Source organism: Pseudopodoces humilis, chromosome 7 (assembly GCF_049639895.1).
Source record: "Pseudopodoces humilis isolate 2021_Gansu_Grassland_sample_001 chromosome 7, ASM4963989v1, whole genome shotgun sequence".
NCBI lineage: Eukaryota > Metazoa > Chordata > Aves > Passeriformes > Paridae > Pseudopodoces > Pseudopodoces humilis.
In genome coordinates, this window is record NC_142206.1 from 49,270,059 (window position 1) to 49,296,268 (window position 26,210).

General features: G+C 36.2%; 1 protein-coding gene across 6 annotated transcripts in view; it reads left to right on the top strand.

The window, feature by feature from the left end:
- PAPOLA (poly(A) polymerase alpha) overlaps window positions 1-17,999 on the top strand; it is a 43,764-nt gene extending 25,765 nt beyond the window's left edge. For 2 of the 6 annotated variants that reach the window (XM_005520149.3, XM_088057418.1), the window contains exons 13-22: window positions 1,194-1,247; window positions 2,004-2,123; window positions 3,534-3,643; window positions 6,257-6,378; window positions 7,396-7,538; window positions 8,836-8,936; window positions 11,399-11,619; window positions 11,990-12,055; window positions 13,643-13,717; window positions 15,813-17,999. In XM_005520149.3, coding sequence (XP_005520206.1) covers window positions 1,194-1,247; window positions 2,004-2,123; window positions 3,534-3,643; window positions 6,257-6,378; window positions 7,396-7,538; window positions 8,836-8,936; window positions 11,399-11,619; window positions 11,990-12,055; window positions 13,643-13,717; window positions 15,813-15,908 — 1,108 coding nt within the window. In that variant the 3' untranslated portion in view covers window positions 15,909-17,999. Of the gene's footprint in view, window positions 1-1,193; window positions 1,248-2,003; window positions 2,124-3,533; window positions 3,644-6,256; window positions 6,379-7,395; window positions 7,539-8,835; window positions 8,937-11,398; window positions 11,620-11,989; window positions 12,056-13,642; window positions 13,718-13,887; window positions 13,990-15,812 lie in introns of all 6 variants that reach the window. The other 4 variants (XR_015772884.1, XM_014249908.2, XM_005520150.3 and 1 more) reach the window with 4 other exon arrangements.
- Window positions 18,000-26,210: the final 8,211 nt, after the last annotated feature.

Here is a 26,210-nt window from a genome sequence, read left to right on the forward strand (position 1 = left end):
ATAACATTTTCTTGTGAAGCAGTTAATATTTCCAAAATGCAAAATGAATAGGTTATTTTATCTCTGTATTGTTCAGAACAGGGAAGAAGTTTCTGCAGTTTTCTCCCTTGCAGTTCTCTTGTTTCATTGACAGTCTCTGACTGAAATCAGAGGATTGTAGCATGTAGCAGTGTTTTGGCTCTTGCCACCAAAATTAGAGCAATATGTAGCTGCTAATTTGATCTGTTGATTTGGATTTGTTGTGATTTGAAGGCCTTTGGCACCAGAGGGCTCTGTACCGTAGTTTTCCAGTGTCATTGACCTTGCTTTCCTCTCCATGAGCTATATGCTAGGGACTAGTCTCTTGTGTTACTACTGTTCCTTAAATCCTGCTGTGAAGGTACCTAAACATGTAATATCTGCATTAGAGTAGTGTGGCACTGGATGACTTAGCATGTTAAAGGATTCCCAGCTAAGCTTCTGAAAAACCTGCCTGTAAGCATGTGAGATTGCCTCAGTACCCTCATTAAGAACTCAGAAGTAATCTTGTCCCATTCTGCTGTCCTTGGGCTTCTTTGTTTAAAATACCACTCTTTTTTTTTATCCTGGTTCTTTGAAATCTACTTACAGTGGGTATACACTGAATATCCTGGAAAATAATTGAGAGTTTAAGGATTATCATCAGAGGAAGCATTCCTTATGAAATATTTCAGATAAGTGTCTTCAGAGAATTCCAAAATGCAGATCCAAATTTTTTAAACCACATTTCATAGTGTTGTTTCGGATTTTGAACAAATGCTTATGTGCTAACCACTCTTCTCACTGTTGAGAAGTAGTGTTGCAACTAAGACAGCTGACATGTAAAGGTAGTTGTGAACAACTTTTCTGTTGATTTCTAGTCAGTTAAATCCCATGTCTCATCAGGTATTGAAATATTTCAACCAGTACTACATTCCTAACCTCTTATTAAGGTTACTGCTATTACAGTAGAATTGCAAATGGCCCTCAACTCCAAAATGTTTTGAAGTCTCTTAGTCATACACTTGGGACATAGCCCCTTTTTCTACTTAAAGCTTAATTTAATGTAAGGTATATACTTAAGGTAATAATCTGTATTTTATAATGTAGAGTTTACTGCAAAGTTTTAATATTGAGGTTTGAATGTCTAGTTTTAGAAATACATATAGAATAGCATATTGTCTTTATCTCCAAAGGCATTATATTGTACTTCTAGCAAGTGCACCGACAGAAAAACAGCGACTAGAATGGTGAGTAATCCTTGAGATTTAAAAAACCAAAACACCCCCCCCCACCAAAAAGCAAAAACAGCAGCTCCCTTCCCCCCACCATCAACCTTGGACACAAGAGTATCTAGTGTATCAGGTGTCTTCTTAATGAATGAAAGTGGACCTTCAGCTTTTCAAAAATAAATGAATAAAGATTGTAGAGTTCTGAAAAATGGTAAAAATGAAAAAATGTTGAGTGAAGGCTGTTGCTTGAATTTTTCCTTAACATCATTCTCAGATTTACTTTACGAATGCCTTGTGCACTCTTTAAAATAAGCAGTGTGAGGAGGTTTATTTTCAGTCAGTTGAAATGCTGTTTCTCAAAACAAAAATTCCCCCTTCATGTTTCTGTTCTTTTATTTGTGAAATTTTAAGATTGGCAGGTATTGGGAATTTCTTCACCTCTAAAATTCATCATCTGAAGCCAAAGGAATATTGGATGAATATGTGGTGGTTCTTTGACTGCCTTTTACTTAATGTGTAATGTCTTGGATTTAATTCCATATGTAAAATCAGGCTGCAGAGAGAGCTGCAGGGCATTCTTAAGCTTCCCTTGTCAGCTTTTGTAACACCTTAACTGAAATTATTGATCTGAATTAATCTGATGTGCACTAATTCATTAGTAGTCTCAAGTGTTAGTGTTAGGAGAATATTGAGGATTTTATCCTGATGCATGATGTTAGATACTTCTATTATTTCCTGTTAATGAGATCTTGCTAATAAATGACATTTATACAGGGTAGGCTTGGTGGAATCAAAAATCCGTATTCTAGTTGGAAACCTGGAGAAGAACGAATTCATTACACTGGCTCATGTGAATCCACAGTCATTCCCAGCACCCAAGGAGAATCCTGACAAGTAAGCAAACACATTTTCTTTGTTTAGTAGGGAGAAGCTAACTTAACTAAAATACAATTTCATTAATAAATAAACGGACATTTTTATAGAATCTTAAAAGGATTAATTTTTAATGACAGCACCTAAAGGCAAACAAACAATGCTCAGCTCGTCTTAAGTACAATTTGTGAAACAGACACTCTTTAATTCTGTATAAGCATGCCTCTAAATCAGAAAATAAGGGGAAATGTATTTTTGTTAATAACTCTATTAATTGCATGATTTCTTGCCAACCTGTATAAGTTACTGCTACTTAGTTGATGCTGTTTTAATTGTGAGGAAGCACTGAGAATCTGGGAGAACATCAGGAACTGTAGAATGGAGCTTTTGAGTAACTAAGTTCATTTGATGTTACAAAATTTAGCAGTTGGGATGAATATCATTAAAATCATAATGACTGTGGTTAGAATTTGTCAGGTTGTGGAAACAGCGGAGAGAATATCAAGTGCTTCAGATTGCTGAGGATTTTAAATGTTTTTTTGCCTCTTTCCTCCCCCACTTAAAACAGTGATTCCAGGTGTGTGGGGGCTGAAAACTCTTTTAAGACTTTATTTCAAGATAGCATTGTAATTAATTTGCAAGGAATCATATTTTTGTGTAAAGTGTGAGAATAAGGGAGAAATGTGTTACTACTGGGATATGTGAAAAGCCTTGTTAGCCTTGCACAGGGTCTTTTCCACACATTAATTGCTTCAAGTACAGTATGGGGCTACTTTTTTTTTAGAGCTTATATAATTGTTACACCTGTGTTCCAAGTAAAATTGGACAAAAGCAGGCAGTACCTCTTCATCACTGTTTTAGTGGGTGGATATAGTTACATCTGCCTGCATAATCAGAGGTTCCAATTAGCTTTTATTTCAGAGGACTTGATGCAGCCAACACTTCAGCTAACGTTGTCTTCCCAGTTTATACAAAGGACATTCTTTCACCTGTGAAGGGGAGCTGTCAAAGGGAGGGTTTTAACTGAAACCTGCAGTTTATGGTCAGTTACAGCTAAGAAATTTCAGCGTTGAAGACACATTTAGGTTGCAAAATGGTAGTTGCTTAATTGGGTAATAGATTCTAATTACTTTCAGTGCCTTTATAGTTGCTATGGCTAATTGAGAACTGGTTACTCTCATCCAGTTGAATGGAGTAATCTACTGATGATCTTAGTTCATTTGCTGGAGGTAGATGTGTAGTGTTTAATGACTTTTCTATTGTGAATGAAAAAGGAATATTTTCAGTCATCTTTGGGTTTTGCCTTTCTATGCCCAGTTTCCTACTGCTACTGGAGCTAAAAAGTACAACTGTTGTCTATTGCAGCAAATAATTTATTAAGCTATTTAATTCTGTCAGTATTACATGACTGTTTTATATAAAATTTTCCAGGGAAGAATACCGTACAATGTGGGTGATTGGGTTGGTGTTTAAGAAAACGGAAAACTCTGAAAATTTAAGTGTCGATCTTACCTACGACATTCAGTCTTTTACAGACACAGGTGAGTTTTGCTTTCTAGGTGTTCTGGTATTAATAAACTTGTTGAAGTTACTGACTTTGCTCAAAATGTAGTCTTTATTCGTAATGCTCATAATAGTAGAATTCTATCTACACAGAGGCTTTCAGCTAAGGAGTTAGGGGTTTTATTCATGGAACACATTTTCAATGAGTTTTAATGCTCCTAAACACTTCAGACTAATCACTTTCAGTTTGTTCTCATTAAAAGTGATAAAAATTTCACACACATCTTGCAGATCTCACTAAAAGTGTGGTGCATTATTTTGTAATCTTTATTGAACAGATGAATTAGTTATTATACACAAGCTAGCAAGCTTAACCTCAGAAATTTTGAGTATAGTTTAAACATTTTTGTTACTTGGTGAAACTGAATTTTTCAGTGAATTAACAAAATGTCCTTTATTCCATGGTATTTCATACTAGATAATTGATTCAGTAACCTTTACTTTAATGTCCAACACTCAGTGGAACAGAGCTTTTTGACTTTCTGATGTTTGCTTTTTGATTCACAAAAATAGTACACACATAAGAAGTTTTGTAAGCAAAGAATTGGTAACAGCTGGAGAGTGTGACACCAGAGTGTCAGGAACAGTAGCTTTGACAGATTTATCTAATAATTTTATAGGTTTTTTTTTTTTAACAACAACAGTTGAGGCTGAAGTATTCTGTGTTTACATAGTTGAAGGAGTAAGTTCAAGTATTACCTAATGCAGCCAGAGTCTCTGAATTTCTAAGACTCAGTCTGAGGAAGCAAGGCAATTGAACACCTTGACCCCCCCACTTCTACCTAACACTTGTCAACGTAATAAATTTATAGGCATATCTATAAATCATGCCAACATTTTAAAGTTGTTTATTGTCACGTATAGCTGTAGAGGGGCATCTCTTTCTTGAGAGCTGAAATATTTCTTGTAATTATTATTGATGAAGGAGAAACTGTAGAAACTATAGGAACATCATTCTAATTTTTGAGAATTTAGAAAAGACAGTGGCTTGGCTGCTGCTTTGAAGGAGAGAAGGAATTCAGAAGTTAGTTTCTCAGGTCTTTCATTGCTTATAAACAGATTTTTCAGTAGTATACTTGTCAGAGATTTTTGGTATGAAAAGACTAAAACTTGCACTTACGGTTTTTGATGTGATTTATTTTCATTATATTCCTGAGGTTTGTGTAAATATATGCACTTACAAGTGGAGTAGCATTTCATCAAGATCCTTAGAAACTGGTGCAGCTTTCAATTTGTGAATATGCTTCCAGAAGTAACAATCTAGTAAACAATTTGTTTGGGGGGGGGGGGGGGTTTGTTAATCTGAAATTAGTGTGGGTCTTCATTGTTTTTAATCCATCCTAAAGACTTCTTTGCCCTGTCTTTTAGAATAGATCCTAAGATTTTATCAAAAGTAACTAACTATTTTCCAGGATGAGATTAAAGAATAGGTTGCTTTTTAGTGGAGGAGGAAGAGAGACATGAAGAGTGATCTGGGTTTTCCTTGTATGGAAACTTTGATAAGACCTAATGTCAGGAACGTGGAATGCTTTAACCATGTTTGGTTTCATTGAGCATGCTTCTACCTTAGCTGTAACCTGTATAATTTTTTTATTGAGAGGCTTTATGAGCTTCATAAATAACAAGAAATAGTGCAGTACTCGCTTTAATACTCAGTATTCATTGAACTGTGTGCCTCTGTCTTGACACCTTTTAAATTACCTGTTCACAGCCTATTCAGTGCAATTCCTTAATGTTTGTAAGGTAGACAGTGAACAAGGGAGATACTTCTTGAGTTTTTGTATTTAAGAGCTGCAGAACCATTTTTTATTCATACATCTGCCCCAGCTTTTGTTCAATGTTGTGGAGACAGTCAGTGTGAAAGAACAAGCTTTGGATTTTTACCTGGCTTTACATCAACCCCGCATCCTGTGTTCTAGCGCAATTCTTGTACCAGCGCTTACCATGATAACTTACCAGAAGCAGATGTTCTGAGGTGAAGAGAAATAACTCGTTACACTAGACAAAATAAAAAGAAGCAAAACCACCAAAATGACCGTACAAAATTTAAAAAAAGCAACAAAAAAGCCCAACGAAGCAGCAAAAATACAAACATAAATTATTTTTGTATAAAAATATAGTGGTTTGTGAGTTGCCAGGGTAGTTTTAATACATAAGGTGGCACATGAGCACTTAACTCCTGAATTAAAAGCCATTTGTTGCAGGAGCTGCATAAACAAAACCACCTGTAAGGAAAATAATTTTAAGTAAGTGCTATATGAGGAAATATTATTTCTTTCTTTAGTCCCCTTGAGATGAAATGAATTTGCTTCAGAGCTCTTCAAGTTAAAACTTGTTAAAAATACAGAGAACCGTGTACTTGCAAGACATTTTTCTTGAAAAACAGGTCACCTGTTTCCAAACTAATGTCTTTGTTTGTACTATCAGTGCTGGCATGGTAGGCAGTTCCTTTTCTTCCTCCAGAGCAAGAAAACTTTATTCTTGTTCTTGAGGGTAATAAGTGCTCTGAAATGCAAATTGTTTCTGCCTGGGCAAGTAAGTGGGCTTTGCAAAATATTTCAATATGTCTTAATGTTGTTCTAATTGTGTAGTTTATAGGCAAGCAATAAACAGCAAGATGTTTGAGATGGATATGAAGATTGCTGCAAGGCATGTGAAACGTAAGCAACTTCACCAACTGCTACCTAATCACGTGCTTCAGAAAAAGAAAAAGGTAAACTTCACTAATATTTGAGAGCAATGAAAATGCCATTGCTCTCAAATTTTTGATTTTTTTGGTTTACTAATTTAGGTTTACTTAGATTTTTAGGTTTACTAATCAAAGAATTAAAATCACATTTTAAGATCTTAATTTTACCTGCAAATGATCACATTTGAGTGTAGCAGTATTATTAGGTGCACTAAATAGAATACTACATTTCTCCGAATATCGAACAATGTGGATAATATCTTGTCTGGCTGGATAGTTTATCTGTGGCCATATATGAGAATGGTAGCATTAGTTTTTAATTAAGATACTGCATTGGATTATTGTTTAATTTCAGTGGACTCAGGAAGAAGGGGTGGAATTTTGGATTGAACAATTCAGTCTGATTCAAAATCCCTGCAGATTTGTATTAGGTTAATCTGAGAGCAATGCAGGTTTGCTTGGATTTTTTAATAGCTAAACCACTGCTATATATTCTCTTTTCAGTATAGCTGTATAACATGATTTATTTCTATAGCTGTTTTATATTGAATGCTGTTTTAAGGTTTAGGAAGATTTTATTGACACCAAGTGTAGATCTAGAGAACAATGTAAATATTAAGTAATATATCCCTTTTAGTAGTACCATGTCAGAAAAGGGTTTTTCTTCTCCACAGGCTAAGTTCAAGTCCTCTTTAAATTCTTTTTATGTACATCAGTTTGTTTTGATGTATATAATTTACTTTAAAGTTAATGAAAGTATTTCTAAGTCCACAAAACTGAAGAAATTTGAAATAAAGCTGAAAATATAATCATCAAATACAATAGCAATTTGTTTTTAAACATAATTGGTTCAGACAAATCTGTACCAGAGTTGCAAACATGAAAATGTAAATGCGTGTAGTGAGAGGATAGTGGATTATTTACATGTAAAAGGATTTGAAAATTGTCCATTTAAGTTTGTATTTCGAAATAACTTGAATTTTTTTATTTTTAAACCTTTAATTAGACTAACAGAATTTTCCTTTGCCTTGTGACTTGCAGCACTCGACAGAAGGGATCAGGTTGACAGCTCTGAATGACAGCAGCCTAGACTTGTCTATGGACAGTGATAACAGCACATCTGTGCCTTCACCTACCAGTGCTATGAAGACAAGTCCGTTGAACAGTTCCGGAAGTTCTCAGGGGTAATGAAGACTTTCAGTCTTGTTGCTGCTCTCTCTTCCTGAATTACTTGGGTTAAACACATGACAGAATCTGCACACGTGCAATACTACCTCTACCAAGTTTGGAACGTTCCAAATTGGATGGAGATTGTAAACACTCTTATTTCAGTTTGAGCACTAGAATAAAATTTGAGGGATAAAGGGAGCATGGCATTAGACTTGAAATGAGGAATTATAAAGTTGGGTAAAAATGCATAGAAAAACATGATAGAAAAGCTTGGGCCCTGCAGTAGGAGGCTGAGAAGTAGTGAGCAGTAGTTTTGAGGATGAAGAAGTATTTTGTGGGTTTTGGATCCAAGTGTGAGACACTAGAGAGGTTTAGATTTTTTGTCTGGGAAATGAGTAGTTTACTGCTGTTACTGATGGTACCTATGCAAGTTAAGTTTAGGAACATAATTTCCCGCTGTAGCTTCAAAGTGTACATATTAACATTTTCTTAATACTAACTTTCTGTATTAATTCTTTCCTACCTTAACTCCAGTTTGCCCCAATAAATCAGGGTACTCTTCCCTTTCAAGAGTCTCATGTTTGATGATAACTTCTATGTATATCAATCTCCTACAGTTTAGCACTATTACACATATATTATAGGATGTTGTGTAGGATGAAATACTTAGTTCCTTTGACAAGTGTTCTTTTAGTTAGTCTTCCTTGGTAAATGGTTAACAGTAGTTGATACCACTATCTGTGCTATTGAAATAAGTCTGTATTACCTAGGATGTCACAGGTAAAGTGGAAATCACCCTTGGCTGATTTTAGACATACACTGCTTCCCAATTTCTTGAAGATGGAAAAAGAATTGTTTTTGTGGTTGGTCACTTGAAGCCCCGGGCCTTTGTTTGGGATGATTTTAGACTCAAATCGTCATTGTAACAGTGTGTTAGTTAAAAACAAACATTTTGTTCTAGTCCTTCCACACTGGTTTTGTTTCATCCTTCAGTAAATAGTTGCTGTCTTCCCATGCACATTATTTGGGTGGACACTGCATTAATTTTTTCCAGTCTTTTAAATACATAATTTTTCTGGTCTCAAAAACTGTCATTGAGTGATTTAAATGAAATATTTTAAATAGCTTCCCTTGCTTGAGTTTGATAGTAGATTGACAATCTCATGTTTACCTTTTTACTGGCATAAGCTCTACTCTGTAATGTAGGTAAAATACCAGCTATGGTCACACATATGATATGATGAAAGGCAGATCATGTAACACCATAGCTTTACTAATGTCTTCAGCATTTCATAATTTTTCTCTTTTTAGCAGAAGCAGTCCTGCGCCAGCTGTAACAGCAGCATCTGTGACCAACACACAGGCTTCTGAAGTCACTGTGCCACAAATAAATTCCAGTGAAAGCTCAGGGGGTAAGGAAAAAGGCATAGCATATTGTTTCCATTGAATTTTTGGTAATGTTTTTAAGGCAGTTTTTCTTCCAGCTTGAGTTTTCTAGTCTTTACTTAACACATGCTGCAATGTGTTCTCCATCTTACACACAGTTCAGTAATTTCTTAAGGATTCAGAACATCACAGAGGACTATTTGCTGTGATGTTTGCTTCTTTTATTCTTAGAGATTTATATTTGCCATTCACAATAACAGTAGTGTTCCAGTGACCTAATGTAGGTCTGCAGTTTGGTTAGCTAAATGAGGAAAAAATTATCTAAAGCTGGAAGAACAATTTTCGTGTTTACTTTTAATTGATTTTGTAGTTAAACTGAAGGTGGTTCTGTACTGTCTATATGTAGTCTGTGCTCCCATGTTCCTGCTCCTTGTGCTTCATGAAATTGATTCTAGGAATGCAAAAGACTCAGATGTAAGCAGAAACACGTGTTCCTTACTGATGTCTGTTCAGATATGTCCCGCTGTATGTGCTGACTTTATCCTCTATTTTCTGCAAGAAAAACTACACTTTACTTAAAAATAATTTAAAAATTTGACTCTTTAGTCAAAGAATAAAAGCATCTGGTGAAAATACTCTGTTAGAATCAGCTACTCTTCTTTTTTAATGGAGCTTTAGTGGTGTACAAGGAGCAAGTCAGAAATAGATGGAAAAGGGGAGCGACTGGTTAGCCTTTCAAAATGAAATCTCTCATTTCACTCTTGATGTGTGGCATGGTTTAGTCTTACTTCTCTCTGATTTTTATCGTGTCACAGGTGCATCAATGTGAGTAAGTTTGTCCATGAGCACTAAGTGGAGCTTAAATGGCGTGACTGGTTTTTGGATTTGGAAGCATATCAGAAGTTGTTCATTCTTATATTTTGGTTAATCAAAATGTTAATCACCTGATAGTTGTTAATGAAAAATTTCCTCAATGTATTTTTTCTCATCCTGGAGCATCTCCCTATGTGCGCTTATTGGTTTGAGGTAGGCAATTGATGAGATAGAGCTTTGTCATATGGAGCATTTTTCAAAAGGATGTATATAATATCAATTCTTTATTTGATGCTCTGTGATGACTTCATGTTTGTCACTGGGTAATCTAAGCCTGAGAAGGGATAAACTTCATTTTTGAGTGGAAAAGGGAGTATCATATTGCTCTTGGATTTTATTTAATGCAGTCTTGGCAATGCATATATATGGCTGAGTACAGAAGCAGTAGAATTTCTTCACGTACCACAAATACTACAACTGTTTTATGCAGAGCTCTGTCTGGGCTCCTATAGCCTGCCTTGAGCAGGGTTAATTAGGCTAAGCAGAGAGTCATTGCCATGGCTACCCTGTGTCTTTTACAGGAATTCTTTCTCAGGGTTATGTGTTAAGGGCTTGGAATGGACCTAAAAGATCATCTAACCCAACCCCTCCTGTCATGGGCAGGGACACTTCCCGCTAGACCAGTTTGTTCATGGCCTTAACTGACCTTGCTTTGAATACTGCCAGGTTCAGGGCATCCAAAAACTCCCTGGACAACCTGTTCCAGTGTCTCACTGCCTCGCACTAAATAATTTCTTCCTAACACCTCTTTCAGTTTGTCTCCATTGCTCTTTGTCCTACCACTTCAGTTCCTGACAAAGAAGCCCTCTTTGGCTTCCCTGTAGGCCCCCTTCTGGTACTGGAAGGTTGCTGTGAGCTCTCTGTGCAACCTTCTCTTCTCCAGGCTGACCAGCCCCAGCTTTCTCAGCCCATCTTTGGTAGGGGAGGTGCTCCAGTCCTCTTGTCAACTTCATGGCCTCCTCTGGACTTGCTTCAACAGTTCCGTGCCCTTATATTGGGGACACCAGAACTGTACACAGCACTCCGGGTGGGGTCTCACATGAGCAGGATAGAGGGGAAAAATCCTTCACCTGCTGCCCACACTCCTTGGGCTGCAACCCAGGACACGTTTGGCTTTCTGGGCCGTGAGCACATTTGCCTGCTCATGTTGAGTTTTTCATCAACCACTGGCCCCAAGTCTTTCTCCTCAGGGCTGCTCTCAGTCACTTCTCTGCCCCACCTGTGGGTGTGCCTGGGATTGCCACAACCCAGCCACAGGACCTCGCACTCACTCTATTGAACTTCAAGAGGTTTGCATTCACCCACCTGTCCAGCCTGTCCAGGTCCCTTTGGATGGCATCCTGTCCCTCCAGTGTGTCAGCTGCACCACACAGCCTGGTGCCATCAGTGAACTTGCTGAGGGTGCACTCAAGCTCAAGAATGAGCTTGAAACTAAACTGTGTAATGTATGCCCACTTGCTGTTCCATACATGATGCTTACACCATTAACTGTACCACTTCCTTGATGCCTGCTTGATGTCAGGGGTTTTGATTAGAGACCAAAAATACCAGTGATTGAACTGAAATGATTGTGTCGACTTCTCTTGTTGAAGATCTTTAAATTATTTGTCCATAGGTACTTCAAATGAAAGCATTCCTCAAACTGCCACACAGCCAGCCATTTCTCCACCACCAAAGCCTACCATCTCTAGAATTGTTCCCTCAGCGTATCTATTAAATCCATCACCAAGAAGTTCAGGAAATGTTGCAACAAAAATGCCTAGCCCTGTCGCAGCAGTGAAAAGGACATCTTCTCCCCATAAAGAAGAGTCTCCTAAGAAAATTAAAATTGAAGAGGTATTTGAGATTTTGAGATCGTACCATAGCAGTGTTCAAAACATTGACTATTCATTTTGCACAGAGTGCTGATTCTCATATTCCAAGTTTCAGATATTTCCTATTCTGTTTGCAGTGCTGCTTGATGTTTTCAGCTTGCCACGGTGTTAGTATTTTTATTTTGTTGATACTCATCACATGACACATACTGCATTAGCATAAATGCTCAGAAGCTAAATTCTTACCTTAAAAGTAATTATTTTGGTAAGCCTATAATATGCTACGTCTTACAACTAATTCTGTCCTTTTAAACACTTTGGCCTTATTTTCTTGTTGATTTTTTAAAAATACAATTTTATGATTTGTGATAGTTATTGTATTTGCTTTTCAGCAGGATGACATAAGTGAAGATACTAGCTGTATAGATTTGAATGAACATGAAAAAATGGAAACTAAGGTATCTATTCCTGCACTGTATCATTTTGTGTATATTGATTGGGAAAATTACTGTGTTTCTGTCTAGGAATCACTAAGAGTGTGTCTAGATACAGACTCTCCAGGAAAGATATCAAAATGAAATCTTTTTTTTTTTTTTTGATGTTTATGTCTGTATTGATGGAGTCCATTGCCTGCTGCCATGCTAAGTTGAGCCCGAATCCCTAGCCACATAGGATTGTCATTTCTTTGCTAGTCATTCACATGGTATTATGCATGGCGAAAAAATTAGTCATGATATTTTTATTTTGGTTTGTTACTTTAGATCAATGATATGTCAATATGCCATGTTTTTCCTGCATTCCAAACCTGATGTATGTTAATTAGTGAAAGAACAATTGTCCTATGTGTTCTATTTGGAGTTTGCACATTGGGTTCAGAATCCTAAATCCAGCCACGTTGTTCACTTTTTAGATAAAGAAATTTCAAGTGATAGTAAGTAAATCTTCTCTGGCAGTGAAATTATTGTGTGAGGCTACAGCATATTGTTCGGGGACTTTGGAGATTCAATGTGCCCCTCCAGTATCTTGTAATTAGCAGACAATTTTTCTTCTTTCTTTCAAGCTTTACGATAGCAGCTCTCCAGTTGGGATTTTGCAGGTTTAATGGGGCACATTCTGTTGTCTCTGGAATACTCTTGAAATTATGCTTATGCTCAAAGTAAGTTCTTTGGTTTATAGCTCCAACACCCTTAAGCAAGGAGTTGTATCTTGTTAGGTAGTCACCTTGCAATGTCTCTGAACTTAAAATAGGTGAGGGCAGAAATACATGTAAGCACTTAATCCTCACTTCAAAAATAGATCCACTGGATACAGATCGTTATAAAAGACATAGGTAATCCTGTTAGTTTTTATTGGCAGTCTCCTCTAAGTCTCTGTCCTTAATATTTATTGAAAGAAATGCTGGAATTAAATTTCTTAATGTAAACATAGGTTTTCATCCATTAAAATGCATTGTGTTTTTTAGGGTATGTTTACTAAATTGTACACTTTGAACTAGCAGACTGGTTTTATTAAAATCAGAATGTGCCATTGTCCTGCTTTAGGCTTGTAGTCCCACTGTTGTACCTGAAAAATCAATCTCTGACACTCACCTGTTCATTTAGAAAGCTGATTCAACCCATTAAAGCAGCAGGAAAACTTTCCGGGCAGATTGGCAAAAGCTGTGGAAAAGCTGCTGAATTTTTAAACAAATTCTGTAGCTTTTCAAATGATTTTCCTTGAGAATACACTTTTTGTCTTCAGTGAGTTGTATGGCATGTAATATTTTGCTATAGGATTCTATATAAAAGGTGTTAGTTGGTTATACAAGTGACAACTGATGAGTGATATAGCTTGTGTTGATGTAAAATCCCTAATAAGTGAAACGTTCTCCAGTGTGGTGATTCCTGCATCATAAAAGGAAAGGTGTCAATGTAGCAAGCACTGATGCTTGTATTTTCCTTTTGCTGTATATGCACAATGTAAAACAATTTGGAGTTCTAGGTGTTCTATATAAGTAGCTCATTGGAAGTGGTGTAACTGTGGTGATGTTTTTGGATTTTTTTCAGGAGCAAATAGAGACAGAAATGAATGTTAATTCTCAAACAGAAACTCTTCAGACAGCTTCTCTGCAAGCTCCTCAGGTACTGTTTTTAATATCAATACTGCCATGTAATATGTTTGTGTGCTAATCTGTGGTGAAAGAATTGAAACTGAAATGAGTCCAGATGTTAAAAATAAATGTATAATTTTAAATATAAATTCATTGTATGGAAAGCTACTTGTTGTTACTGTCACAATTTTTGTGTTTTAGATGGTCATTGATCTTAATGAATGTGCATTGTAGCTAAACATGTATGGCTTGCCATACAAACTGACTGAAGCTGGATTCGCTCTGCTGAATTGTGCCTTCAAAGTAAGGGGCTCAGTTTATTCCTTTGTGCTTTGCACATCACAGAATAATCCTTTCTAACAAGGAAACAAATGCTTTAAATAGCTGCTGCTCGAAGATACCTAGGTAGAGGTTGAGGATAACTGAAATGTAACTTACGATGCTAGTATGTGGTAAGAGAGACAAGTTGTAACCTTGTCACTCCTTAGCCAGCTGGTATTAGCAGTGTAAAGTCCTTTGGAAAACAGCAAGAATTCTGTACTACTGACTTAAATTTTTGTTTCTAGTATTGTAACAACTTCTAGAAAGCCCATCTGTTTCTTACTACCATTTTTAAACTTCTCTTAATACTCTCCTGATTCAAGTATCGCTATCAAGCACTTTATGCATGCTTGAATCGTTAAAGTATGTGTAGTGAATGTGTTGGTTGAAAGTGAAGATTGTTGCAATAGTAATAATGGTATTTCTTACTGGACATTTTGAACTGTATGAGCAGTACTGAATAAAGATAGCAAAATTGTTTGGCAAAAACTGTAGATGCTATATGGACTTCCTAAACTGCTTTAGGGAAGTTTTTAGATCATTTAGTAAGTACACCAGTTTTATTTTGTCTATTGGTGTTGGGGATTATATAAAACTTTGTAGTTTTTTTACAGATTGTGTGATTGTTAACTTTAGCAAAAGTAATCTGGAAACTACAAAGGATGGTGAGCCTCCTCTGTCATTTTTCAGTGTTCTTGTTGGCTTTGTTTAAAACACTACCCATGTTGCAGAAAATAGCAACACATCAAACTGCAGATCAGCACCAACCAGGGGCAGGGGTGATGCAAGGTTTGGAACTATTTTGCCTTGGGTCCTTGCTACTTTGTGCTTTGCTACTGTCAGTCAGTGTTACCTTGATTGATTTATTTTTAATAAAGCAGCAATTAAGAACAGTAATTTTAATTTTAATGCATTTTCCCCCATGTATCAAATGTACCTTATATAAGTTTTGAATGTTTATAATGTAAGAAAACATTTTATGGTAAATGATGTGAAGTATTGTATAATAACTGGGTCATTGGGATGGCCCAAATAATGTGCCACAGTGGAAGTGAAAATACTTAAAAAAATAAACCAGCCATAGAGGCATGTAGTAAGTGAGAAATTAATGAATCTCACTGAATCTTGAGAGTGTTTCTTTTCTGCATTTTCCTTTTGTTTTAGCTATAATTTTGCTGAATGCTATTTAAGTCTTTTAAGTGAGAAAAAAGTGTTCAGATTTTTATCAAGGTGGAATTCTTAACACATTCATACAGTACCTTTTTAGAGTTTGTTATACTTTTTTCATGTAAATCTGAACCAATATGAAAAATTGGAAATTTGATGGTAGGGTTTTTCAACAGTTTGGAATGTGAGTGTACAAACACAGACACTTGGGATTGGGAGCTGTTTTTCATTACTCATCTGTAAGGGCAGAGACTTAACACTGAATTGTTAAGAGGCATTTTTAAATACTAAACATGTAGCTCAGATAGTAGATGTGACTGATCAAGCACCCTTATTATGTGGATATTTTACTATAATACAGGTTATTAGTAGGCCCAACTTTATCTGCAGCACTTCCTAATTTTTTGCAGTTATCAAAAAAGGAAATGCACACTAAGATCCTTGTAGAATTTTTTTTTGTAAAGACTGTGTAGGCAAAGGAAATACCTGCTTCTCTCTTTATAATCTGTAATTATTTTCATATATTCCTAAAAGGTCTTCTAAATATCTTTTTTTTGGAAAGTTAATGCAAATTACTACAATATTTTTGTTTTTATACTTGCGGAGTTAAAATACAACCAAACTTCTTTTCTTTTCAGAAAACACCCAGTACAGACCTTTCAGATATCCCTGCTCTTCCTGCAAATCCTATTCCTGTTATCAAGAATTCAATAAAATTGAGATTGAACCGGTAAAAACCACCTCAGGGGTCCATAAACAGTATCTGCCAACTCAACCTGTTGTCTTCTAATGCTAGAAAAAAAAGGAGAACGGAGGGTGCAAGACTAGAACATAATCGCAAATGGATTTAGGTATATGTTGTGCACTTCCCTTTCTGGACTAAAGTCGCCGCTTGATTGGAAGTCCAGGTTAGTATGTGAAGCCAGGAGTACAATTAATGTGTTAGCAACAGTTACATTAAATATTTCGAAGGATTACTGCCTTTAAAAACATGAACACTATTTGTAGCCATATTTGACATTCTGATTGAATTTGTTTGATGCATTGTTTCAAAATTGAGATAAAACTGGCATAAGAATCCCTTAAATGCACTTTTATGTACTTTTTTATTGGAGTATGACTAATTTTAGCTCTTTAGCTGATGAAATTCATTTTATTGAAGAGTCTCTTCAATAGTAGTAATTTGCAAATTGGATGACATTTTGTGATATACTATACATTGAAAACAAAGTGTATAGTATATATTTAGTTCAACTGCCATCAAGCAGCAGTAAGTCTTTAAAATGTATTGTCAAATCTTGGGGTCATAAGACGTTAAGTTGAGAAAGTAATTGGGAAGTTTTGGTATTGGTGGGACATGATTAAGATGTGGTCTACTTTTATTTATAGGATTGTTTTAAGGTGCATACAAATCAGCAATCAAACAGTAAATAAACTTTCTTTTGAGCTAATTGAACTCCTTATTCCCTTTTTTTTATCCCTTTATTTCTTGGGGAAAGCTTTTGCATTTAATGTTGGGGGTTTTCTTTTGTTTTTTTTTTAATTATTTTTTTTCAGCTTGTATGCACCACAGAGAACAATAGTTATTTATACAAAATAAAAACAAGCCATGTACTCATTTGGGTTCCCCCCTGCCCCTTACCTAGTTGCAATACCTTGTGGCCTCTAGGCACAAATTAAAATTGTCCCATGACTAAAGTGTTTAGGTAAATATTGTGTGCCTGTGAAATACACCACCTGTCTTGATGGCCTTTGAATCACTAAATATGATTTTTGTACACTCCATAAAGGTCCCATATGCATTAAAAAGCTTAAAATTTTAAATAAAGGCAAAAAGATTTTTCCCTAAGAATTTTAACCTTTTTATTTTTAGATAGTTCATCACAAGTAGTTTTACATACTGAACAACACCAAATTTTTAAAAATCATATTTCTAGTAAGCACTTGACATCTAGTAAGCTCTCTTACTCCTATTTTTTTGTTCTTGTAGTCCTATCAAAAAAGTAAGAACTTTTTCTTTTGAAAGAACTGAAGCTCTCATGGCAAAGAACAGCAGTATTTGAGGAACATGAGGGATACCAACAGTAATACCAGGTGTAGATAACAAACTTCATGTTACTATTACTTAAGTCTGAAATACGTGGGATGTCAAATCATACTTCCCATACTTTGATTAGCATGTTTTATGATCTCCCTTCTCCCATTGTGCTCCATCCTATTACACATGCATCTTTCATGTTACAAGTTAAATTACTTACACTCTTCCCCTTATCCTTCTAAATTAATTCTCCAAAGTCAGAGTGTAGCTTATCTTTTACTTAGGCTGTGCAGTAACTGAAGGGGTTTTTTTTTTTTGCCATTTGTCTAAGATGTCTAGTATACAATATTTCTCTTTTCCTTGCCCTGTGCAGCCTGCTGTCGTCCACCCCCCAAAGAAGGTTATATCTTAACAGTTGAAGTGTACAAGCTGTCTGTGTATTTTGTGTAGCTATGGAGTTTAGATCGAAATTGCCAGGCACAAATTTAGTCTCGTCATTTTGTTTACACATCGGAAAATCTTTTTTCATTTTATTAAACGTTTCATGTAACTGCACCCAAGTTTTGCCAAGCTGGAAACTTGGAACCTTTCTGTATAGTGACTTTTTAATTCTAGTTTTCATAACCTGGAGATCAGACTGTTGCTTTCGCATGATGTACGTAGTGTCTCATGACTGGAGTTTGCTTTGTTTTATAGTATCTGTACTCCTTGTATTTTTCAAGAGCTATTTTGTAAACAGATGATGTATTTCTCCATTGAAAACACAATAAAAAACAGCACAATCCCATGGTTGTCTGCTTTTTCTGAATGTACTAAACTGGTTTTACTTTCTTAATTCTTACTTAGCTCTTAAATTTTCTGCTAAGGCAAAATACAGTATGTCCTAAAGGAAATATAGTACATAATGCTTATTTAGAGAGCATTCATTTATGTTTCCTATAGGAAGTGGAAGTGACACTCAGAAGGATGCTGGGTTCTGGCTATTAAAGGGAAAGCTTGTGAATTGCGCAGTGTTTTGACGGGGACAGGGTTTCCAAAAACACACAAAGCATTTTAAGGCCATCCCTTCCATTCCTCCATCCTAAATTCTTCAAAGTGGACAAAACTAGAAGAATCATGTGCCTAGACAGTTTGGGGGTACACTGTTCTGCAAAAGTTTGAACTTCATTTTTTAAAAACATTGGTTGCAGGAGTTTTGGCATCTCAGGCTTTTCTTGCAAGTGCCTATTCCTTATGTCAGCAGATGGCACTATTTCTCTTCTTGTTAAGTAGTTTAAGCGTGCCCTGAAATAAAAGTTGCAAGTATCTGTGCATCACTTGATTGATCTTTGTATCAGCATGAGCCCAATCCTCCAAATGCTTGATGTGAGTAACTTAAATAAGTAGTCTCCTTTTGACTAAAATTTCTTTAACTGCTAAAACCACTGATGATTGTGGTCTTCATATTATAATTACCCTCCCTAAAACAATAAGCCTTTCTATTGTATATATTTTTCACAGCATGCAATTGATTGTCTTGTTTAAAACAGATTCATAATTTTTGTATCCTGCCCACCACATCTCCCTTTCATCACAGCTGATGATGTTACTTTTGGCTTTAATTTGTCTTTTATTTTTTCTGACCAGTAAAGATCTGCTAGTAGATACACAAATTTCTCTTCATTGTTTCTCAGGCTACTGCCAATAGGTTTCAATAGCTTGTTTTTCTAAGTTGCCCATCAGCAACCTCCTGAATTAAGTTCACTGACTCATAAGGATCTGCAAACAAGAAGCTGAAAATTACTGTTGTAGCCAAAATAATTAACATTAATAAGCCATGGTGTAACAGATGGCTTTAGACATACTGATTGGAATCAGACATTTGAGTTGATGAGTTCTAGCTAAAGTTGTGCTTCCTTGTAGGTAGTATGTGTGCATGCCACTTCTTATTAAATGCACTCCTTAGTGCATTTCTTAGTTTTGTGGGGTGGCGTCTTTGTTTTGGATTTTTCTTAAACTGCAAATTTTTTAAACTTGTTGCTACAAGTATATGGTTACTGAGTAGTAATGAATTTAAATTGTTAGTAAATGTATCTTAATGGGGGAATTAATTTTATCAACACTGAAAGATGAAACAGTTCTTCAGCATCTAGGATAACTAAAAGTAATTCATCATAGCAAGAACATACAATACTGGTTCTGAGCCAGAACCTATACTTAAATGCACAAAAAACTACTGTGATAGTTACTGAGGAAGCAGAGTATGTTTATCCTCATAATAGATATTATTTGGAAGCTGTGTGCATTTGTACAAAAGATATTTTGCATGTTGTAGTGGTGCTGGCATCATTTATGTAAGTTGATGAACACACTAGTCAAGTACCTTTGCTATGATTAATCTCTCTGCCATCATTGTGGCTGAACAATACTTACCAGATTTCATCAGTTATTATGCAGGTCTTGATGGTACAGTCAGAAATGTCTGAATGCATATATATTATATATACACTTATGAATACTTAGTGGGTTTGCTTTTTTACAGATCCAGTGTTAATATTGGAAAAATACCAGTAATTCATAGAAATCATTAAACTGATTCTAGTTTAATAGTCATAGTAGTATTAAGTGTCTGTTCAGTAGAAACAAACCATCTTGGTTTTGTTGGTAGAGGCAGATGCAGATTGATACACCTACAAAGTGCAAAATAGTAATTTGAAATATCTACAAACATCAGCTAATACTGCCACCAAAAGAATGCAAACTAATATGAAACTTCAGAGGACACGTTTTATGAAAAAGATAATATGGCAAACCACTGCTGGATATTCCATCTGTGTTTTGGATATTTAAACTAAGGATTTTTTTAAAATAAGGTTTAGGTATACTTTTGTTGTGCTAACTAAATTCTGGAATGCTGTCTTTAGGCAGTTTTTTTCTGCCTTTCACACTTAATTATGAATTATATTATTGAATTAACCAGATCACAGGTCCTATCAGCAGGTTTGTATATCTTAATTACCTCAATATTTTTACAGTCTCTATTCTAGTGCAATGTGTAAAATAAAATAATGACAAATTTCCTGCACACTATATTAAAGTCAAATTTAAGGGTATAGTAATGGTTGGGAAAAAATATTTTGTGGTATATGTAGATAGTATTAAGCTTTGGTTTTGTATTAAATTACTGTCTCTAAAGAGCTAGAATCCATGAAAGTAATAGGAAGGGATAAAGAGGAAAATTATTGTTGATACAAGGTGATAAAAGCCCTGGCTTATTAGGTAAGAAAAGCTGCATGTATTTATTTAAGAAACTAGCCAATGCATTTAGACTGCCCCATGATGACTGTGGCCCACACAGACACTGGGCAGCTTACAAGTGCAAATGCCCTTTTTGCTCTCCTATCTATGAATAAGGTTACTTAAGTAAATTTTTGCATGCCTAAAGTCTACACATCTGTGAAACTTATCAGTTTGTCTGAGGTTATTTCTTTGGCACTTGCTTCAGTGCTTCACTGACCTAAACCAGAATTATTGAAGTTGAATGGAATCTTTGGTCAAGTACCCTTTGTTGATCGGGTGCTTCAAATGGCATAAGGACAAAACTGGAGGCAAGGTGGGCAATCCTTGATGTTTGAGAAACAACTTCTCTGTCTCCCCATCTCTCCCCAAATAGAATCAAATTTCTAAGTAAACATAATAAATATGATACTTCTTGAAAGAACGTGGAAGAGTTGTGCTACGTCTTCTGCTCCAGAATCCCTCGCTCCGTGCCCTGAGCGGTGTCTCCTGCCGTGTGCTTCCAGAAATCTGGCATGCGCGCTGTCCTTGTTTGCATTCTCAGTCTGCAGCGGGGCTGTTAATAAAGAGATTGATGATAAAGTTGTTGAAAAGAGACAGTTGGACAGGACTGCTCGCCATGAGTGACAGAGGGCACGCTCTGCCTTCACAGCCGAGAACGCTGCCCCCAGCAGAGAGCCGGCCATGCCTGGACGCTGTGCCAAGCCTGTTCCGCGTGTGGGGAGAGGAGCTGCAGCTTGTACCAAGGATTTCAATTAGATTTTGAGCTTGTGCTCTTAAAGTGAGATTTCTCTTATTTAGGATCAGCATGCAATTTTTTAAAAACTTGATGTCTTCTTGAGAATAAACACAGTTTCAACAGTGATATAAAGGCTGAACTTTTTGAGAATGATCTCCTAAGCATTTTGAAATATTTTGTTGTGATCTGGTTCAATTAAGTGAAATGGAGATTCTTAAAATTAACATTTTTTGCTTTTATGGGGAATAAATGAATTATACATGTACTCAGTCTAGATATTAGCTTCTGTAAGAATCTCGTGCCAAGATACCATAAACTTGATTCAACTAAGTCACATGGTTGGAATAAGAGAAGCCCAGGATGATGGATGGAAGGATTCATTGTCTCAGCCACAGATTATTATCTGTAAGTTTTATCCCTTACAATGTAAAAAACAGCGAGACTGATAAAATGTTTGATAGTTTAGGCCATCTGCTCATACCGTATATTAGAGTTATTAGTGATTGTTCCTACTGTTTCTTACAATTACCCAGAACAGTGTGTGGATTATCTTTTCACTAGGGATTACTAAATGCAGTGTCTCAACTGGGAGTATTTTTTTTTTCTTGTAGCATCTAGTCCTTGGAGGCAATGAGATAAAAAAGATCCTCACAACCTGAGTCAAGAAAACTGCCTTAAAAAGCAGTTTCAGTGTTTTGCTTTTCAATGTATTTATGGGAAGAAGATCAATCTTTTTGGTCTGATTGCAGTTTAAGAGGTGGTAGATCATTTTCTGTGGACAAATTAGACAAATACTAGTATAGACTTTTCCAAGGTATTTCCCACAGGATATAGTTTCTATTTTTTTTAGTAGTTTACTAACGAATTAATGTATTCTTTCTCAAACAACAAAACACTAAGAAAAGAGCTGCTTCTGTTCCATGAACTTTTGACTTCAATAGGGATGAAATAATATTTATAGTAATTTCTGTGAATAAAAAGTGTTCAGTTAATTTAGTAGAACTTTTTTTGTAGATGGTGTAGGCACAAGGCATTTTTTCCTACTTTTTAATTTTTTTGTCTTTACTTAGGATACTTTAAAAGTGGGGCAAATTATGTTTCCTGAAAATGCAAGCTTAATATTGGAGAATCTCAAGTCTGTAAATTAGTTGCTCTAAGATGTTTTATTTTGTTGTTGTTGGGGTTTTTTTTGTTTGTTTGTTTGTGTTTTTTAGGTAGGGCTGCAGGCTAACACACTTGCATTTATATTTGTTCTAAGGTGTAGGAATTGGTTGATATGGTTGATAGCCTCAACAGTGGTTGCTCTGAATAGGAGCTGTCTAGCCAGAAGCATACCAGATGTTGTGTCTTTGCAGATAAAGTCAAAATGCAAGTTTCATGTAGTATTATTAGGTTGTTTTTTTTTAAGGCTTAAAGAATGCCTTTATGTTTGATTTACTATAAGCTGTATTTTTAAAAATGCATGGAAGCCACACTTTGAGTTGTTGCAATTACTGTGGTGTGTTTTTTCCTTTCTGGTCTGTTAGATTTTCAAGGGTAATCTGAGCATTCATTAGGCAAATAGGCTTCTAGGTTTGTTTAAAATAGAGATGTCTTTAGCTTTTATTATTATTTGGTGTTCCAGTATCACTAACTTTTATTTTCAGCACCCACTGTTATGTGTCAAACTGAATGAAACATGCTTTACCTGAAAAGATCAAAAACTTTCAGAGAATTTTTGGAATGAATTGTCCATTCTTGTGCATTTCATCAATGCCATGTGTCATCAGTGTTTTTGCTCTTCAGCTGTAACACCTCATCTTGATGCTTCCTCTTATGAAATAATTTTAGTGATTTATTTCCTTCAAAATTAAAAGGGAATGCATATTATTTTAAAGGTGAAACAATTTTTATAAGAAATATTATATAATGTGTCAGCAAAACACACAAATCCCAACAATAACTCATCACTACAGGAGTTCAAAGCAGTTTGTTTGAAAGGCTGGCTCACGGCAAAGCCAAACCTAAATTGTGATCCAGACTTGGGTATGTGTGACCTTGGCGGGGCTAGTGACTCCAACCTTTTTTATAAGAAATGAGATTAGTGGTTATCAGACATTTCACAAAGACTGACTGTTGGCATTTGGGACTGTCTTGGGATTTTCATATAGTAGATACTTTGTTCTGTTGGTTTCTCCTGTAGGCATGAATCACACACCACTTGACACTAGTATTCTAGTTTTCCAATCTTTGTTTTGTAATGGATATATCATCTTTATATCCTGCTGTAAATTAGTTCTAAGGAGCATGAAGGAGGAAAGGTTCCTGTGCATGCTATTAGAACAATCTTCCACTAGAGGAAAACAACAAAATTGGGCAATTGGGTGCTGTTTTTATTTGAAGACACACTGCATCCTATTTTGCCTTTCAAAAAAAAAGTATTTTAATATAAACACGCCCACATTTGGTGGTTTTTCCCCAGGAAAAATAGAGGTTTAGCTCTATGTTTTTCACTCTGGTCATCAGCTACTTAATCCTGTCCTTTCTGTTAGCTTGTATATGGTCTCAAGGCTCTCTGGCTCACTGATATATTGGTGTGATGCATATTGAGTATAACATATCTGAAAAGAAATTTTAGCTACTCTGTTTTTCAGCTTCTGATAATGCAAACTAAAGATGTTGCTATGAAAGCCCTCTGCCCAAATTAAAGTGCAAATTAGACCAAATACCAGCTTGATAATACTGACTCTATTTGTAATGATGAGTGTGTAGGGAAAAGAAAAGGTGACAGAGAGCAAGCAGAAAATGGTCACCTCCATGGATCCAGCAGTGTCCCATTGGTCCTTCAGTGCCCTGGTCCCCTTTGTGGTGGTGGGTCCAGCTCAGTTATCGCTCTTTTACGCTCATTAGTGCAAGGTGAAGGTAGGGTGGGGTCTCATCATGTCACATGTTCTGGTCTTGGTTTGGTGGTCATCGGGGGTCTGCCCTGGGGGTCATATGAGGCAAATATCCCCGAAGTCAAGTGTCCTATTTGTGACCCAGCTGGCACAGTTTGCACTTGTCTGATGACAGTGGAAGGTTGCTGCAAGAAGTATCAAGGCCGAAACTGAAACTTTGCTGCTTTGTTTCTGCAACAAGTTTCCCCACAAAGGTCAATGTTTTCTGCCACAACTTTCACAAGAGAGCAGTGATTAAGGCACATACACCAAATGTTATTGACCCTTTCCTTAAAAATGCTGATCTGTGATCTATTTCACCTTGTAAACCAAACCAGTGAAGTTGAGGATGTCTTTGGAAGACTGGCTTATGTTCAACTTAGGAATTTTTCTAGTTGTCCAAGCTTCAGATTTTTCATATGGAAGCATATGTCTGAAAATTGGAGGAGGCATTATTGTATGAGTCTGTTCACTGTTTGCATTTCTGTTTTTTTTGTTGATTAAAAAGAAGACCCAAACCCACATGTTTTCTAATAAAGTATGTCAGAGCAGCAGAAGGCAGTGCTTTGCTCCACCAGTGCACAGCAGCACTACCTTGGTTTATATTGGTGTTAGCCTAAGCAAAGATTGGAAGTTCAAATCCACCACCTTTTGAAGGTTAGCTTATGCAACACCACAGGAGAAAATGTGGAAGTAACACAGAGGTTCCTCTGTCATTTTGACAACTAGGTGTAGGCTGACTGACTTAATCCAGGAACAAGTGTCAGTATTCCTATACTAGGAAGTAGGATGTGGCCTATGGTGATCCCATTTTCCCTCAGATCTTCTGAACACCTTCCAATGTTTTGTTGTGTGCTTTCAGCACTCTTCTAAGTAGTCCTGGTATTTTGAAATAACTCCTCCTACTTTATTCTACCTGGGGGTCTGCTGAACTGAGGCTGCAAAAACTGAACCTAGTGGGAGTTGTGTTAAAGTGTGCTTTGCTGAATGATTGCCAGTAATGCTTTGCTTGCTATCCACATCTTTTATCTTACTATCCTAGCCTGTCTCAGTAAGAGGCACCACACAGTATGCAAAGCTTGGCCTCTTCAGCTGTATTTTTGTGAGAGAGGTTAACGCAGCACTTGCCCTTCCCACATGAGCGTGTTTAAAACCATTTTTTCTGGGAGACAGGTTGCGATTAAAACCTATAAATACAGAAGATGGGCTTGGCTTTGGAGTGGGTGAGCAAGTCCATCTTCAATGGGCCTGGTCCTGCCTGGAATAGGACAATGTTGCAATATCTGAGATCTGTTCTGCAAGCAATTCTAAGTTAAAACTGCTTGTCACCAGGTTAGGAGAAAAATTATGAAAACAGCATCATCTGATGGGGATTCAGTCAGCTGAGGAATAGAGTTTACTTGGGTTCTTGGATTTATTTCTAAATCCTTAGGGAAGAGGTTAATAGCAGTGACCTAGATGCCTATAGCATTAGGATCCTTGGGGAAAGGGGAGTTTCTTATTTATTGAAGCACTGGTTATATGCCTGCAGATATTAAATTCAAGCTCTTCTTCATAAAACAGTCAAGTGAAGATGCTTCTCAGTGTCCATTGATCAAAAAATTACAGTATATAAAAATATTAAATCAAACTCCATGTATATGCTGCTAATGCCACTGGGAATTTTTCTACTGAGTACAGAAACACTCTGGAGAAAGGACTTCTTTTGTGTTGGAGTTGAAATATGTCTTCCCAAGTGTTCTTTTACAGCTTTCTAACTGTTTTTGGATCTACAAACTGTGGTGGCTGGTTCTGTACACAGTGGAACATGCGTGAGACTTTATTTAAACAGCCGTGTATATTCCACTGATAAACTAGAAACTGAAATATGGACAATACTGATAGGAGAAGCCGTTTGTCCAATTGACTCTCTTGGCACCTATCCATTTTTTTCTCATTGACTTTAAAATATTTTGGACCTTTCATCTGATGATCTCAAAGCTTTTTGCAAACATTAATTAAGCCTGTTGATGCCCCTGTGAGCTAAATAAATACAATAAGTGTGGTTTAGATGGGTAAATGAAGATAC